The sequence below is a fragment of the Aedes aegypti genome, chromosome 3 (genome assembly GCF_002204515.2).
Source record: "Aedes aegypti strain LVP_AGWG chromosome 3, AaegL5.0 Primary Assembly, whole genome shotgun sequence".
Taxonomy (NCBI): domain Eukaryota; kingdom Metazoa; phylum Arthropoda; class Insecta; order Diptera; family Culicidae; genus Aedes; species Aedes aegypti.
Window position 1 is genome coordinate 325,503,205 of NC_035109.1, and position 19,205 is coordinate 325,522,409.

At 37.9% G+C, this 19,205-nt stretch overlaps 1 protein-coding gene across 3 annotated transcripts in view; it reads right to left on the minus strand.

The window, feature by feature from the left end:
• Nucleotides 1–17,604, minus strand: part of LOC5565805 (protein groucho) — a 115,666-nt gene extending 98,062 nt beyond the window's left edge. Inside the window, exons 1-3 of one of the 3 annotated variants that reach the window (XM_021853800.1) lie at nt 16,473–17,604; nt 11,860–12,096; nt 11,405–11,794 (exon numbers count right to left, since the gene is read on the minus strand). In XM_021853800.1, coding sequence (XP_021709492.1) covers nt 11,405–11,455 — 51 coding nt within the window. In that variant the 5' untranslated portion in view covers nt 11,456–11,794; nt 11,860–12,096; nt 16,473–17,604. Of the gene's footprint in view, nt 1–11,404; nt 12,097–16,472 lie in introns of all 3 variants that reach the window. The other 2 variants (XM_021853799.1, XM_021853801.1) reach the window with 2 other exon arrangements.
• Between the last annotated feature and the right edge of the window lie 1,601 nt (nt 17,605–19,205).

Sequence of the window (19,205 nt, forward strand, 5' to 3'; positions counted from 1 at the left end):
CTACTCGAGCAGTGGATTGGGATACGGTTGTAACAGAGTTTGTTACTGAGATAGCAAGGTTTTTTGTAACAAAAAATGTTGTTTTTTTGCTTAGTAGTTAAAATTACAAAATTGTCTCATTTTTCATAACTGAATAACAACAAAATTTGATATTTTCTCATTGTAAAATAAACTGGATGTGTATAAGCAATAGTTGCTTATACATGCCCAGTTTATTTCACGATAAGAAAATAACAAATATTGTTGTTCTTTAGTTATGAAAAATGAAAAAGGAGAGAATTTTGTAATTTTAACTACTAAGCAAAACAACTTTTTTTTTGTTAAGAAAATTGTGTCAACTTAGTAATTATGGCTCTTCAATTCTTCGTAACAAATTGTGTTATGATTCTATCTAAAAGCTAAAGAAATATTAAACAGCCTTTGTTATTATAACTGATTTTGTTGCAATTGTGTTATAGTTTTCTCTACCAACTCAGACCGCTTCTAACAAAAATGTAACGAAATTTGTTATTGGAGCAGATTTCGATATAAAGTGCAGAGCTACTTGGGCACTTCCATGGTTCACTTTGGCATGGGGGGTTTTTCTTGTCCAAATTGTCTGAAACTTTGCAATAATAAGCACTTCAATACGACCCACATTATGACCAAATACGAGCTCATTAGCTTTTGAAAAACCCCGCTGCCGAAGTGAATCAGAAGTGCCAAGAATAGGTTCCCTAATTGTGACAAAATTTTGTTGTAATCAACTGGTCGGGTAGCTGGAAAACCAAGCTGTCTGACGGTGGATTTCGAAGAAAATGTGGTTCCTTGGCTTCTAATCTTTTCTTCATTGCCAGGCTTCGGGTCTTTCTCCGCTCTTCTTAGACCGAGCCATCATCACCGAGGTGGGACTGTTTGTTTATAAAATTTAAACTTTTCATCCCAACTTTTATAGCTCCTCGTCGTCGGTCGTTGTCGTCGACTTCGCCGTCTTGGTCGTCGTTTCGCCAATAGGACTTATTCCCGGTGGAAGCGTTGTATCCATATGGGATGATTTTAGTGCCTGGGAAACGTAAGCCCACCGTAAGATCTTTTCATTCTGAGAGAAGACTCCTTGTCGCCTAAAGGGACGGAAAAGGGTGTTGAAAGTTCTACTGTTGCAACCCTACCCGAGCAAGAACGAATAACTTGCGACTCTCTATGCATACGAAATGTTGGTATAATATCATGATTTGTAGTTCAACTATTGTCCATAGATCAATTTGGTGTTACGATGATAATGAAAACATTGTTGAGGTATTCGAAAGTTATGGAGAACTGCTTGAGGTATTGAACTACTATTGAGCAATTTCACTTCTATATGGAAATTCTCGCGTAACAATTCCAAAGAGCCAATCCTCAGATCGTTGGTCCTGAGAAAATTGGTTGTGAATACTGTTCAGCACATTTTAAATAACCCTTTCTTACTATTCCAATCAATCAATATGATTTCTCGCTTGTTGAAAGACGATTTACTATCCCTACCCTTATATAATCGATTTTTTTTCTGAAAATTGTCAAAGATGTAGAACAAAAGTTTAAATACTTGGCCCATTTGCGATATTCAACCAGGTATTGGCCTTTTTTATAGGCCAACTGGAATTTTGTTAGCGTGCATTGGCCCCAGGACTTGGCCCATTTGGGTTGCAACGATTTAGCTGGAGAGAGTCATAGGCCTCTCACCATGCTTTGCACGATTGGAGGCCCTCTCGATGGAGAGAAATCTGTCATTGACCGTTTTAAAGGTGCTAATTAATTATTTGGAAAAAATGCGATATTATTTGAGGAATTATGTCTCTTATATAGGGCTTTTTCGTACTGTACTGTACTGTAGTACTGAAAATTATCTGGTCTGAAATACCTTATTTTGGTATTCTGCAGTAAATCCCTGCTGATCGGGCAACCAAGTTGAAAACTAAAAAACATTAACCAGCTCACAGTATTCTTTTGCTCGGTTCAAGTTTTGGGAAAGCGGAAACGGATGAAGAGAATGACTTCAGGGTACGGGAGAAGGGGTATGCTCTCTAAAGAACCGAACTAACCGCAACCACCGGAGATTGTGCGTGCCTTTGTGCTATGTGTGGTGCTATAAGAAAGTGGAAAGTTTTTGCGAGTTTTCGCCGGAAAAACCTCGGGCGGAAAAATTCTCAATTGCCGAGTTTCTCTTCAGGATGGTGGCAACAGAGACTGAAGGCCATTATCAGGATGGGGGGCCGATCGATTCGGGTAAAAGAGGGGGAAAAGGCTTTACGGCCGAATCGAGTGGAAAACAAAGATTTTTCTGTAAGGAAGAAGTAACCTTTAAAAAGAAATAACAGCTCATCCTCTTTACCTACTACAAGACGAGATTAAATTTGAAATAATCAAAATATACTGCCCAAAACCATCAGATTCGAAAACACTAACCATGATTGGCGGAACCTTTCGCTTCCACACTTAAATTGAAGATTGTGGACTAAAAGCTGCTTAGCTTTGAATTTGTCCAAAGAAACCAATTGATTGCTCAATTAGACTTGACTAATTTTCCATTCCTCATGGTTTATTGCAAATATAGTAATCCTTTTTACTTCCATCAATAGTTCATAGGGCAGATTGTTGTTTGATCTTCGATCTAAATACATCAGATTCGCAAACACTGACACACAATTGGCGGAACCATTTGCTTCCACAGTTAAATCGAAGAGCCTGGAACAATGACTGCTTAGATGTGTTGTTCGGAAAACTGAAAGATCAATCACACTTGGTTTTTTCTGCATTCTCTATGATCCATCTGTAATATAGTAATCTTTTTTAAATTCCATCAATAGTTCATAGGGCAGACAGTTGTTAGTAGCAAGTTGTTATATCACTAACATCATCAACGAAATTATTAAGATTTCATCACTGTGTACGACGAGATTGAATTCCAGGGGAAAAATTCTCTGCAAATGACACAATTCCCACGTTATCTGATGTTAAACATATTTCCCGAATGTTTCTCTTTTCCGACATTCAATGCAGGCATTATCGTAAATCTTCCATCATTCAAGATTCTGCCAAGTCAACGGTTCTTGCATCACTCCCATATATTTTTCCTTCCCGAAAAGACTCAATTCCATCCATTCATACCATCACTTCATCGTCGGAATAAATCTCCCACAGCGAGGCATCACCCCTTCAACCAGACAAAAAAAAATAACGTCATCCTCAATCATCATTGCCGCCGGTCGTCAAACCTCATCCCCATCATTTCGCCGAACCCATCACAGAAACTTACTTTATGGAATTAAATTATTCCAATTTAACGAGCTCGCAGACGTCCATCAGATTCCGTCCGTCGTCAGCGACGACTGCTCCCCACCCTCCTCCACTATGGACAGTTTCCATAGAGGTTAGCGGACAAAAATGTTTTTGTCGACATCTGTCACATTTGTAAGTTTTTAAGCTACATTTTTTTTTGTTTTTAAAAATAATTGTTTTCGAGACAAAATTTTAGATAGAGCCTTTAGAGCAAAAATTAGTTGTAAACTTGTGTGATTTACGTGTCAAAAACCATTATTAATATAAGAACTGTAAATGAATGAAAATTTTTAAAATTATACACAAAAATGTCAGTCAGCCCGATGTAAAAAAATCTGCAAATATGTGGAGGTACATTGTTGACAATTTTTTACTTTACTCAGTGAATCAAATTCTTATTGAAATAGACGTAACACAAACAACAACGGAAGCGCGCTCACAATCGTTTGTCCCAACTTTTGCGGATTGGGATACAATCTCAAGATAAATTGTCATGAGAAATACAGGGGTGCATCACAAATTCACGAACCTTAGTTTTGCACACAAAAGAGATATTTTAATTGATCTCGTAGTTCGTGAAATTCTCCAGAATACATAAATGATTGATGATTTTTTTTTTTAATTTCAGATGCCTATAAATGTGTTGACAACTTAAGAAAATATTGGTTATTTGGATTCAATTTCCACGAAAACCAACTATGCTCAACAAATGATCTGAAAGTGCCTTTTAATCATCAAAGTCAAATATTGAGAAAATAATCTATATGAATTTAAGAAAAAAATAGCCTTTCTCTTGGAATGGGATTCAGATTTATGGACATCAGTGACGTACCCAGAAAATGTCGCTGGAGGACGTAATGTATTGTTTCAAAGATGATATTTTGGAGAATTCATGGGTGTTAGTGACTTGAATGGCCGTCCCGGAAACGACAATTTTAAAGACCTCCTTCTTAAAAAAAATCTAATAAAAAGAAACCTAACAAGAACCACGACATGAGAATTTAATTTCTAATATAAACAGACATTTTTTCAAGAATAAGACTTTTTTTGGAATTCCAATTGATATTTCGACATTTATACGTGTGCTCGTTTTACTGTGAATTTCTTCCACATATTACTCCGAAGACCTCTTCAGGAGATTCATTTGTTTTTATTTTCACGAACTTTCAGAGCAAATCTTTCAAGAATTTCATCTGGATTTTTTTTTCGAAAACTATTTCCCTTCAAAGATTGTTACATTTTTCAAGGAAGTTCCGAGCTTTCCAGAAATTGATCCATAGATTCTTGCATTGATTTCCCTAGGACTTTCTCCAACATTCCCGTTTAGTGTATCATAAAGAATTCAAAATTCTTCCATTTATTTTTGTTTTTAATCCCCAAAAAAGTCTTCAAAGATTATTTTTCATTCATTCCAATCAATCATGCCTCCAGCGAAATGTCAAGGAAATTTTTCAAATTTACAGTAATCTCTGATGAAACTTGTGTGTATGCCTTCATGCCTTCATCGTAGGAAATGATCCCTGAAAAATTCCTGAACTCTTGATGCAATTCTTTCAAGAATTCTCTAAATAAATTGCTAAATTAACATAGAGGAAATATTTGAATCTCTGAAAAACTTTTAGAATGAATTTCTGAAACAATCCCGAGCAGTGGATTACAACTGAATTATTACAGTATTTGTTACTTAGATAGCATGTTTTTTGTAACAAAATATGTTATAATTTAGGCTGATTTGTAGTTAAAATAACAAAAAATATAACAAAATTACCTCTACATTAAATAATTGAAACAAAATATGTTATAATTTAAACAAAAGTATAACTTATTATGTTATAAATTGAACAAAGATATAACTCATTGTGTTATCTTCCGTAACTGACTTGTAACAAAATCTGTTATTTACCTAGCATGCGATAAAACTAACCAAGTATTAGCAACAACGCTCAGATACTTTGTGAAAAATTGTGCTATAATTATGATTATAATTAAAACAAAATTAAAGCAGCCTTTTTAATAATAACTGATTTTGTTTCAATTGTGTTATAACTTCCTCAATCAACTCAGAGGGCAACTAACAAAAATAAAACATAATTTGGTATTTGTAACTAATTTTGATATAGATATGGGGATATGTAAGAATGATCGGACTGTAGTAATTGCTGTAGTATTAACCTTGAATGAAATTGTGGATAACCCAAGTGAATTTGGAAATTTTTAAATATTTTGATGAAATGCTGGAGAAATGCCGAGAGAAATTAAATGTGCTTATCAGGTCAAATTTATTGATGAATTCTTGAAGAGGTTTATAATAGATTACATCGAGTAATGCCTGAAGGAATTTGTGAGGCAATCCCTGAGAGTAATAGTAGATAAATTTCAAAAAGTTTTCTATGAAAATTCCTGGAAAAATTAACTTAGGAATTACTGTAGGGTTTCCTGAAAAAATGTTGAAAGCATTTTTTTTTCAAAAATTCTGAAATAAATCATTGTGAAATAACTCCTGTAGGATCTGTAGGAAATCTCCTAGAGAAACAACTAGAAAATCGATGAAAGAACCAGCGGAAAAACAAGTGGAGAAAATCCTGGGATAATCGCTAGGAGGTTTCCAGAGTGATTTATGTGAAAATTACTGGAGGTAATAGCGTTTGAATGCTCTAGGATTTTCTGAACCAAATGCAGAAGAAATTCATCTAAGCATCCCTTGAGAAATCGCTGGTAGCATCCCTGAAGAAGTACCAGAGGGAATCTCCGAAGAAATTACTAGAATTCCTGAACCATTGTTCGGGATCTGAGAAAAATATAATTTAGAACTTGTGGAATAGTCGCATAAAGGTCTCAGAAGGTTTCTCTGGAGCCTCTAGAAGTCTATAATTTTGCACCAGGATTCACTGCAAGTAGATTAAGGCAAAAAAGTGATAATTTTAATTAAAATAGAGACTTTAGAGACCTTAATAAAAATTTTACTCTAAAAAGTGACCTTGAGAAAAGTTTGTAGAATAGACGACAAATAATTTGTAATGTTCAAATCCATGTTGCATGTGCTCATAAACGACACCCAAGAGAAACTGCCTTTACCAACTTGGCAATCTTCATGTTTTATGCTGAATAAATAAGAATGACTTAAAAAATTAAAGGACTGAACATCACGAGTAGCGTTTTGAAAGCTGCGCAGCCGAAAAAATCTTCGATTGAAAAAATTCTACCATGTTTTACTAATTCAAAACTATCCCTGATTATGCCCGAAATTCCCTGAGAATTCCAGGTTTAACTAGGTTGAATAAAATTCCAGTTTTTTAGGTAGTAAATAGTATTCCGATTGATTACGAAGTACTATTTTGAAGTGAATAGCCGTCCGATCAGAGTTCAGAGTTGAGAAGACATGAAAGCTGCCATTGCCGGCCTTGCCCATCTTCTCCGTTACTGGGATAAAAAAGGATAATGATCGTATGATATCTACTTAGCAAGAGGGCAGCGACTCACCGATGCCCTTATAGTTATCAAGGATTTGGTTGGGTTGGAAGTTTATGGTCTAGGATTCACTGACAATTGGGAGTGGTATTGCTAGGAATGATTATTTTCACTCCATAATTATCCGATGGTTCGAAATTTTCTCCTAGTGTTCAGGCTATCATTATAACCTAGGCTAGAGCGCCACCACTCGCTCTAGGTTTTGTTCTCAATGTGTCAGTAAAAGCATTTGTTTGTCGCATATTCTGGTGATTGGTGAACAGAATCCTCCCAGGATTCTGAACAGAATCCTCCCAGGATTCTGAACAGAATCCTCCCAGGATTCTGAAAAGAATCCTCTCAGTATTCTGAAGACAACCGTCTGAGGATTCTGAAGAGAATCCACTCAGGATTCTGAAGAGAATCCCCTCAGGATTCTGAAGAGAATCCCCTCAGGATTCTGAAGAGATTTCTTTCAGGATTCTGAAGAGATTCCTCTCAGGATTCTGAGGAGAATCCTCTCAGGTTTCTAAAGAAAATACTCGCAGAATTCTGAAGAGAATCCTCGCAGGATTCTGAAGAGAATCCTCGCAGGGTTCTGAAGAGAATCCTCGCAGGATTCTGAAGAGAATCCTCGCAAGATTCTGAAGAGAATTCTCTCAGGATTTTGCAGGGAATCCTTTCAGAGTTCTGAAGAGAATCCTCTCAGGATTCTGAAGAGAATCAAACAAATCCTCTTAAGTCTCTTAAGACTATCCTCTTGGGACTCTGAAGAGTATCCTGTCAGGATTCTGAAAAGAATCTTCTCAGGTTTCTGGATAGAATCCTCTCAAGTTTCTGGAGAGAATCTTCTCAGGATTTTGAAGAGAATCCTCTCAGGATTCGGAAAAGAATCCTCTCAGGATTTTGAATAGAATCCTCTCAGGATTCTAAAAAAATCCTCTCAGGATTCTGAAGAGAATCCTCTCAGGATTCTGAAGAGAACCATCTCAAGATTCTGAAGAGAATCCTCTCAGGATTCTGAAGAGAATCCTTTCAGGATTCTGAAGAAAATCCTCTCAAGATTCTGAAGAAAAAACCGCTCTGAATTCCGAAGATAATCCTCTCAGAATTCCGGAGAGAATCCTCTAAGGATTTTGAATATCATCCTCTCAGGATTCTAAAAACAATCCTTTCAGGATTCCGATGAGAATCCTTCCAAGTTTCTGAAGAGAATCCTCTCAGGATTCTGAAGAGTATCGTCTCAGGATTCTGGAGAGAATCTTCTCAGGATTCTGAGGAGAATCCTCTCAGGATTCTGAAGAGAATCCTCTCAGGATTCTGAAGAGAATCCTCTCAGGATTCTGAAGAGAATCCTCTCAGGATTCTGAAGAGAATCCTCTCAGGATTCTGAAGAGAATCCTCTCAAGATTCTGAAGAGAATCCTCTCAGGATTCTGAAGAGAATCCTTTCAGGATTCTGAAGAAAATTCCCTCAAGATTCTGAAGAAAAAACCTTTCAGGATTCCGAAGAGAATCCTCTCAGGATTCTGAAGATAATCCACTCAGGATTCTAAAGAGAATCTTCTAAGGTTTCTGAACAGAACCCTCTCAGGATTCCGAAGAGAATTCTCTCAGGATTCTGAAAAGAATCCTCTCAGGATTCTGAAGAGAACCCTCTCAGGATTCTGAAGAGAATTCTCTCAGGATTCAGAAGAGAATTGTCTCAGTATTCTGAAGAGAATGGTCTATATGAACTTTTTGAAGAAGAAATTTGTTCTATGATTAAAGATAACTTATTTGAAGACCGGCTCGTGGTTTTTCAGCAAGACAGAACCGAATATCACACTTATACGAAACCTGATTCACAATTCTTCCGAATACGCATATTAAACTAAAATATGTTTAAGTCTCCAGCACTTCAGATATAAATTCCATCTATCATTTGTTATGGGCGAATGTTCGAAACAAGGTCTGTGAACAATCTTACCCCGTTGTTGTAGTTTTGAAACCTTTCATCACAAAGATAGTAAACCCCATGAATGCACGGTAAAATTTAATGGTGTGCTAACAAATCCTCCTTTGTGAGAAACAAGTGATAGATAAAAAGCATGTTTAAAATGAAAAACAGAGAGTAATAGACTCTAACTTTGGTATACTGCATTAGCAAATCAAAATATCTTGATCTGATAATCAAGGAATACCTTAATAGAGGTATTGACTGTGGAACGATGAACAAGAAAAACTTCACAAGCAATCAATAGTTCAGATTGTACTTAAGCAGAGAGCTCCAAATTCACATTTGATATAAATCTAGTTTCAGGGAAATTTTCTCGGATATTAATAAAACTTTATATTCGAAGGAGTAACTCATTAACTTTGAACTTTCTGAGCATGAGCATAGATGACCGTACGATTCGGAGTTGCTACTCCGTGATTGACCAGAGAAATCGAAGTTGCACAAAACTCATCAACTTTGAACTTTCTGAACTAGAAAGTTCAGAACAAGTTCTAATAGAACTTCATCCTTACTCGAAGGTAAATATCATTCTCTACAAGCAACTTAAACGAACTTTATGTAAACTGAAGTTCGATTAATGACTAAGCTGATTAAGCCTAAATATGCCTTTTTAACCGAACTTTTGAATTGCTTGGGCTATAGAACAAGTCATTTTTCCGGATTTTTGGCCACCTAATTGCCCATAGTTCCTCTCCTTTGAACAATTCGATTCCATCCCTCTGCTGAGTGCTGACACAACTCTTCGACATCGAGGAATGACGATAGCCTATGGCCATTCACAATCGCCTGTCCGTTTTCATCGCCACTCACTCCCTCTTTTCCTCGACGACGAAGTCGAACCTCCCCCAGCAATCTTGATTTTTATCGTCTGACTGTCGGGGGTTGAGCGATACCAATCACACGCGTTAACCTCCCATACCGATGTGAAAATATCGACGTTTCATCAAAAAGCGAAATTGCCTTGTCCTCTGCCCCTTAGCATATCCGGGTGGGGGTTCTCCATTTCCGCTTTGCTTCCAGTCAAATAGTGACGGACGCGTCTTCGTCAAATGGGTGGAATACTGTCATTGGGCAAGTTTTTGGACAGTTTCTGAGCTTCAAATTCTAGAGAAGATCTTTGAAAACTTCTTCAACAGAAACCCGTCATTCAAATCGCTTAAGGACTATCAATTTCAAAAATTCCCCAAACATCTCGGAAACCGACTCCCGTACGGTACCTCACTTTCCCTCTCTTCGCCCGTCAAACTCGAAAAGTGCACATGGATTGCTCTTAACACGGTGAGATGTCTTTCAATTTCCCCGGACCGTTTCTGAAGAAGGGAACTGCTGTTGTTCGGGTCCCCTCCGTCATCGTTGGTCTTGGTTGGTGGTAGAGCTACGATAGGGTCGAACTCCTCCGTAGACAGCAGGAGTAAGGGAATCGACTGAAGTGCGTATAGAACAACCATTATCGTCTTCCTGTCATCGTCGTCGTCGCCCTACGCTACCGTTGTTGAATGACGATGTCAGGGAACCACTCTCTGGTTGAAACTCCCGGCAGAAGGGCCCTCTTTGTAAATGAGCTTGTTTAAGAGGGGAGGAGTTTTACAGGGAGCCGGTGGTGTTGTTGTGCAGAAGCCGCTGCTGCCGCGTGGCTTGCCGAAGATTTGTCGGAATTGAGGGGTAAAACGATAATCAAGGTCTTGATTGTGTGAGAGTAATTTATTAGTTTTTAAATTGGTGCTGGGAATTTGTTTTCCGGTGTGATAGATAGAGGGGACACACCACGTGGAAGAATGCTATGCGGTGGAATTTTCGAAGTTTGGAATGCTTCGGAGTATTTGGAAAATGTTTATTAGTCTAGATACTAGAATCATGAATCACTGAATCGTTGGTTTCGTTTTTGATACAAATTAAGTCAGAGAAACACAGCTTAATAAATATACTTTCATAGCTGCCTATTTGTCCTTTCAATGCCCTGAGCAGCAAGTTAATTTGCTTCCAACTGACTTGCGGAAATTGACCAGCAATAAGTCTTTTTTTGTCATTGGTGACTTCAATGCAAAACATCGCTCAAGGAATAATTCGCAAAGCGTTGTTTGCAAAAAATTCCAAATAACTTTCTTCAAAAACCTCATACATAGTTGTTTGTCCAACAACAATTTCCTTTTCTTTACATCTCAATTGAAACGAAGCATGCTCTTCAACCGAGTTTTCTTTTCATTATTACCTCCACCGTTTCAAGAAATTCCACGCAGAAGTGCCTTACGAAGTGATTCTGAAGAGATCCAAGGATTGGACGTCATCCACTTCAACTTTAAACCCCTGGTGACATTTCCCATCAAACCATCGACATATGACGCAACACTCTATCTCAAGTGGCTCCTCAATTTCACCACTTGAAGCACCTCGCCAAACCACTTCAATCAAATACGACGACGCAAAAGACAATCCAGCCATTTCGCATTCGCACTGATATTTAAAAAAAAATAGCCGACGGCGAGTTGCTCCACCACTTGATTGCGCTAATTGGCAATATCAGCAAATAGCTGAGCCCGGGCGCGATTGGCGCCCAACGCTCGTGTCACGTCACAGTCACAGTCAATAAAAGTCTTATTAGAAGTGTGCTAAACTGAACCGGACCGAAGTCGATTCAGCCGCGGCGATTAGCGAAGACACTTACCGGATGTCGGGCTGCGACGGCTGCCGCGTTGATTCCTGAATTGGGATACATCGCGTCTGGTTGAATTGGATGGAGGGATTCTGTTCACTTGGAAATTAGTCGTTGCTATAGTTTTCACTTGAAGACTTCGTATCACACTCAGACGACACTCGCGCACTGAGACCGAACAATCTAGTAAAGCGGGTTTTGCTTAGCACTGGTAATCCACTTTCAGAGAGCAGACAGCTAACGCTGATAGCGACGGCGGCTGCTTCCGGCTAGGGAAAGATTTCGGCTTGATCTCTGGTAGACAGCTGCCAGCGCCGAGAACGGCATATTTAATCGAATTACGATTCGATTTGGGGGCGGCTTTCCGCTGCCGGCTGATTTGCACCGATTTCTGCAATTTCTCTGGAAGATCTCAACGTGTTAAATTAGCTACACACTTTCATTCCACTCTTATATTTTACGCTTACGATTTTTGCTTGTATCTTCGCTCCGAACTGAGAGCCACAAATTATTTCAACTTTTTTTTTTCTTTTTGATCTCCTTACTGACTCAGAAACTTATTACACTGGACCAGGAAAAGGGGCAACTTCTCTCGTTAAAACACTTCCGCTAGGTTTATTATCCTCTGACGGTTCTCCTCCGTTTGTTGCGCGTTCAAAATTATTCAATGATGAGAAAGGAGATTTGTTATCTTCCGCGAGAATCTAGAAAAAGAAGAGAAAGAGAGAAACATTAATAAATTAATTAGTGTACGATAATTGTGGAAGGAATAATTGGAAAAGCTTCCGCTGATTGTAATAAGTAGAAAACTTCTGTAAAACCTTATCAAATTTTAATTTATTGCGAGAAAAATGTACTGGAAACATTGCAATTGTCTGATATAGGATATCTATAAAAAAGAGCGATCTCATTAATATAGCAAGTATTCTGCTCATCACCTTTTTCCGCTCCCTCTAGCTTTTGCAAGGATGTGGCCTTAGCATATTCCAACTGTTTGTGATTGCGGTAATCTTAGCTAAGATCCAGAGATCAGTATTTGATCTTTGTTCAAAGGAAATTTGACATATTCCATGAATGCATGGGATGAAGAAATCCTAGCAGGAATTGGTAAAATTCCACTAGGATTCCGTGGATGATATACCAAATGGATCTTTGGAGAACTTTTTGTAGCACTCCCTGGCAGGATTCTTAGAAAAATCTTCCAATGAATGTGTTCCTATTGAAGCCTCTAAAAATTCTAACAGAACTGGAAAGTTAAGCAAAGAATGCAGGAATAAATAGTTTAAGAGACTTTCGAATAACATTTAGACAAACATGTGGAGGAATTCGTGCAGAATTTCCAGAAAAAAACCTTCGGGAAATTCCAGTCAGCATCAGTGGAAATATTACCAAAGAATCCCAAGTTGTATCCTATCAGCATTCCTTAGAGGGATTCATGTAAAATTTGCAAGTAGCATTCTCGTATGAATCCCTAGAAGAACGTGTAGTGCAATTTTCGGAATAATTCCAGAACTGTATTGGAATATCCCTGGTGAAATCCTTATAGAAACAACTGGAGGGATTCTTTGAATGATTCTTGCAATTCTGGAAACTCTAGGAATCAATCACTTGCTGTTTGTTTCTAGAAAGTTTCCAAGATTAACCTAGAAAAGTTCTTTGGAAGATTTAACATGGACACCTAGTGCATTGCGATCGTTTTTGGCCAATTTTATATAGTATAGATCAGGCGATACTGCATTTGAAGATTAAAAAACCATTCTGAAGGTATCCCAAACCATTTGCACAAAATAATCAATAACAAATTATAGAAAAAGTCCTAAAAAATGTTTTTTTTTGCAAGGATTTATAGACGAATTATTGAAAAAGTTCTTTAGAAAAAAGACCGATTGGATTCAACTAAACAAGTTCACAGATAAAGTACTGAAAAAGTAACTGAGAAAGTTCTTAAAGAGCTTTGATTGGACTCTTCAAGTTCTCTCTTTTCTTTTCTTTTGGGAGGAATCCTTGAAAAAATCATGTAGTAATCTCTGCACCAACTCCTGGTTGAATCAATAAACAACTTTCTGAAGGAACCCTTTAGAGGATTTATGTAGATGCAAATCCTTGAATAAACTGAAAGTGAGTCTCAAATAGTCTAGCAGGAATATCCAGAGCAGTTCCCACATTTCAGGAATAATGAGTCCTTGAAGAACTCAGGGCAAGTTCTGGTATAATTTCTTGCGGAATGAATGGATCAATCCCTGGGGGATTGTTTGGTGTTGGTTGAGACTCTTGATTAAATGTCTGGCAAAACTCCTCACGAAATAACTTGGATAAACTCAGGGGCCTTTCCGGGGTCTTCTGGGGAAATTTCTAGCAGAATTCCATAAGTAATCGCTTGGGTGAATTTATAGGAAAACAATTGAAAAAACAGTTGAATAAATTCTTGGAAGTATACCTGGAGGTACAGCTGGAAGAATTATTTCATAAATCCCTGAATAATTTGCTGCTGATATTCCTAACGAAATTTAAGGAGAAATTCAGTTTGGAAACTTGGAATGCTCAAGGTTTCCTAAAGCAAATTCTAGAAAAAAAAATCCTCTAAGAAATCTTTGAAAATCGCAAGACGAATATATGGACAAATTCCTGGTGAAGGAATCTCTAGAGTAAAGTAAAAGTAAAAGTAGAGTAAAAGTAAGAGTAAAGTAAAGAGTTTCTTGAGTATTGAAATATTCCAGGAAATACTTCTAGAGAAATTACTCGAAGATCTATGAAGTTTTTCCATTAGGATTCTGAGAATAAACTACGGCCATTAAATATGACCATTTTGAGTAAACAAAATGACTTCGAAGATCATCCACAAAAAAAAGAGCCCTTTTAAAGGCTTACATCAAAATAGTGACCAGGGGGTTACCATCCGTTCTGATTTTGAATTTGATTTAGAGCTTTCTGATTATTTTTTGATATGCCCTGATGCCGTTATTTTATTCTCAGCCTCAATAAACAACAATTTGCATCTGTTAAAGTTCAGCACTTAAGAATTAAATGTCTGTTCAGCAAAACATTAAACTGAAAAGAAATTGTTCTTTTTTGCTGTTATTATTTTTATTGCACTATTTAACCTTGCAAAGCTTCCATGTACATCATGCTTCAGGCAAGGTGATTCTTGAAAATTGACAATTGTTGATCGCTTTTAATCGTTTCCAACCGTTTCTAATTAGTTTGATCGTTTTCGATGGTAATGAAACGTTTCTCAAATGGATTTGATCGTTTTGACAGTTTCTGATCGCTTTTTGATTGCTTTAGCCGCTTTTGATAGTTTTCAATGTTGTTGATCGTTTTTCGATCAACGTTTTTGACATTTTCAAACGTTCTCAACCGTTTCTTGTTTGTTTTCAATAGTTTTTGGATATTTTGGGTTCCTTTTGCTCGTGGTTAATCGGTTTTATAATTTTTTCATCGTTTATGGTAGTTTTTAGATACTGTATTACCATTTTAATTATTTTTTCAGCAAATTTCAATCCGTTATCACCCCAACGTTTAAAAATTATCCATTTTTACCGTTTTTTTTATTGTTTTCATTCGCTCTTGATCCTTTTTAGCGATTTTTACTGTTTTTTTTGTTTTTGATCTCTTGTTAATCATGTTGGACCGTTTTTTATTGTTTTGATAGTTTTTTATTGATTTTGATGATTTTTCATCGTTTTCAATAATTATTAATTGTCGTCATTCTAATTTGAATCGTGATTTGATCAATAAGTTCATTTCTAACTGTTTTTGATCGTTTTTCGACCTATTTTGATCGTGTTTGATCATTTTGACCGCTTTTTTAATAGAGTTATTTTTTTTATTCGGCATTGTTCGTGTTTTGATCGTTTTTGTTGTTTTTACCGTTTTTTCTGTAGTGCCAATTTAGTTTGATCATTTTTTTTTAATCGTTTCTGACCGTCGGTTTTGGAACGTTTTCGATCATTTTTGATAATTTTCATCGTTCTGTAATCATTTTGGATGTTTATGACCGTCGTTTGGTCGTATTTGATCGCTTTTTCCATCATATTCTATCAAATGACAGACGTTAGTAAGAACTATAAGTGTTATGTCTTGTCTCGCGTCGCGTTTCGTGAATGAATTATTGATTGCCGTCATTCTAATTTAAATCGTGGTTTGATCAATCAGATCGTTTTTAATTGATTTCGATCGTTCTTGATCGTTTTTCGATTGGTTTTGATCGTGTTCGATCATTTTTTACCATTTCTATCATTGTTGTATTGTTTTGATCTTTTTTTATCGGTATTAATCGTGTTTTGATTTTTTTTAAATTGTTTTTACCGCCTTTCTGTAATGTACATTTTGTATGATCATTTGTTATCGTTTCTGACCGCCGATTTTGGAACACTTGTGATCGTTTGATCATTTTTTATCGTTTCTGATCGTTTCAATTTTCACATTTCAATTGTTATGGAAAACATCATAAAATTCAAAGTTTTGGTTATAATTTATATTGAAACTTATATCTGCCAAACTTAGAAATTTTCTAAAATTTTACGAAACACTAACATATTTTGATAAGTTTTTTCATGGAACTTGATATTTGAATCACTTAATTTTCTGTGGCGGGAATTCCCATGACATGACAGCTTCTCTGTGATCACACTTGAATAAAAAAAAAACGCGAAATTCAAATCTCGCCCCTCTATTTATTTAATCTTATTCCGAATTCCAATGCTGATGGCCGTTCGCTTTAGCTCTAGACTGTAAAAATAACAAAAGCAACGCGGCACAAACTGTGAAACTGAGCCGACGGCACTTTTTTTTTTGCTTCTGCTGAAGCGACAATACCGGCGTCAGCTTCTGTTTATTCATCACTCAGCCGCCACTGCCGTCACGAGAAAATAAAAAACCGTTGAATAGTGAGCAGTGGCAGAAACTGAGATTTATCTAAACATGAAGATGAGCGAAAACTAACCGAACGACTCTTTGAAACTGACAAACAATGCAAATATTTATACGGTACGATAGTTAAGAGTAAACGGTTTTAAAGTTGGTTACGATCTAGGTTGCAATGATTTCCAAAGAACGCAGACACGAAAGCAGCACCTACCTTGTCACTGTTCGAACTGTCGCCGGGGTAATCCAATGCCGGTTCGGGTTCTTCTCTCAACTCGTCACTATTAATTCACGAAAACGACACTTCCAAGCCCCGGTGCCGTTTCTATCTTCCATCCATAAGTATATCACTGACTTGCCCGAAACGGTTCACTTAACTTTGAACGCATTAATCAACGTTTTAATTCCCCGGGAGTATTGCTCTCTATCTCGCACGTAATCACTGAGCCGCGGCGGCCATCACGACGCCAACAACAACTTCTTCTTCTTCTGAGACGGCGACGACGACGCTGACCCAAAATGTCAAACACGCGTCGAATCGTTTAGGAAAAGCGTTGGTGTTCGCTTTCGCTGTTCGACGTCGTTATGGTCTTCTTTTGCTTCGTGTTCTTCCTCTCGCTCCTATCCAATATATTGCGCCAACTACTACAACTTGATTAGTCAAACTATTTATAATCCCACTCGTCACCAATAGAGAGCACCGAGCACCATGTGCGACTTTCGGCGGCTCAAACGAATGACAACCTCAAACTGTTAGAGGGGTACCGGGGGCGAAGGCGATGGCGGTTACGACGAGCGGTTCGCCGGTTTGAATGAATTAAAAGCTGTGGCGAAACGGAAGGTCTGCACTGCTCCACTACACTCCGAACACGAGGGGGAAGCAGAGGGACGCAACGTGGTAAAGGGGTGGGCGGCAATGTGGTTACACACCGCAGAATACCCCGCAACACCCTACACTGACTGCACTGACACACGTCTTCTTCTTCTTCACCTTTTGCTGCGCTTCTTCCCAAGCGGCACACACTCACGATACCCGTCGACAGGGTCGGGGGAAGGTTGCGACGAGGCGCGTCCCGCTAGACCAGAATACGCGACCCGTGGCGGCGGCGGCGGAACAACGCGGTTTCACTTTCTCCCCTTCTCACTCTCTCTCTCCCTCTGACACGACGCGCGCGGTTATTCAACGCGGCTCGCGGTGGTTCTCTGTGTGTACCAAATCCAATGGGGGGCCTCTGCTCACCACACAAAACGCTGCTCTTCTCTCGGTACAAAACGGCTGCGGAAAACGAGAAACACGCGGAACGATCTGACCGGGACCAACGCTGCACTACTACTGACTGGCGGCGGATTTCGAGCGCATGGTTTGGCGATGGCCGAGCAAACGAACGGTAGTTTGGCGCGATGGTACCAACACATGCGCAGCTGGGCCTGGGTTCGGTGTGTTGGTGCATCTATGGCGTCCAACGGTACCTAGAAGCAAAGCAAGCATGCGGTTCGGTTCGATACCAAGAAGCGTTCCATTGATGGAGGATTGGTGGGCCGACTGATGATTGGGAAAGGAGCGTTGATAGGCCAAAGGAGCATTGATTTCAAGTTGGTAAGCACTCCTTCTACTTGGGTTTTGAAACAGAAAAAAAAAACAAAATTTGTTATTTAATATTTTGTTGCTAATGTTTACTTGACTTGCACCTGTTGAATACAACAATGTTTAAATTTTTAGCAATTGAAAAACAGGGATGTTAAAATATATGGGTAGGTGGAGCAATATGGTCATATGGGGCAATATGATTTGATTTTGACCCCGAACATAAGGACTTAACAAAGAATGCTTCACCTTTAAACCCGTGCAAAAATCTTGTTTTGTTCTTCATATAGGGAAGGTGTACCGGTATTCGCCATGTACCAGTTATTCGCCACCCTAGATTTTATACCGTTTTACTACATTATATGGTTGCCAGTTGTTTAGTGTTTGCTAAATTGCTTTAAGGCCCAAGTAAAAATAGTGCAAAAGTCAAAACTGAAAAAGCAGCTTTCTTTTTTTAAATAGACAAATCGAAGAAAATAAAAACACACAGCTCTTTTTTTGCCAAATAAAAAGGCTGTGTGTTTTTATTTTCATCAATTTGTTGTTTATAAAGGAGACAACTGCTTTCAGTTCTGACTTTTGTGCCATTTTCTCTTGCGCCTTAAGATGATACGGAAACATTCTTGGAAACCGCAAAATTTTCTCAGAAAATAATAGAAAAAAATCATTTTCCCTAAAATGTTGGCTCCTTTGCACCTATTTTTCGCCACCTGTTCCTGATTCACCACCCTCCATAAGAAATCAACGTAAGTGGCGAATTCAGGAACCGAAATTGAAATCGTGGCGAATACTGGTGCAAGTGGTCCGGTATTCGCCACCACCATTTTTAATACAAAAACAAAATTTCTGATTAGATTTTATATTTTCCCTGCTGAGCATGGATTGAAAACTTTCGTTTGATGTATTGACAGTAACCAAAGGTCTTTTGATTCATAAATAAAAAATATTTTTCCTTAGGGTGGCCAAAACTGGTACACTTACCCTGTTCATGAAAATCTAAAAATTAATTGCTACCTCAAAAATCCGATGAGATGTTTGAAAAAAAGCTTGGTTTAAAGTTGTATCTATTGTATGGAGATTTCTGTCACAGCTATTTGTTCTTTCACTGTCGATAAACATTGTGTGCAATCTCTAATACATTTTTATTTTGAACGGAAGTATATAAAAATATAGGAACTGTCATACCCAGTAAAATCTACCGTATCACGAACATAGACTATCCATACATGCCATTTTTGAATACACGTTACAATATTGTCACCGCGCACGATTCTGAGTGGAATTTTATAACTGGTCAAATTTATTAGAAGGTAAGTGTACGAAAAGTGACACTCTGAGAAGCATGATTTATTGACCTGTCAA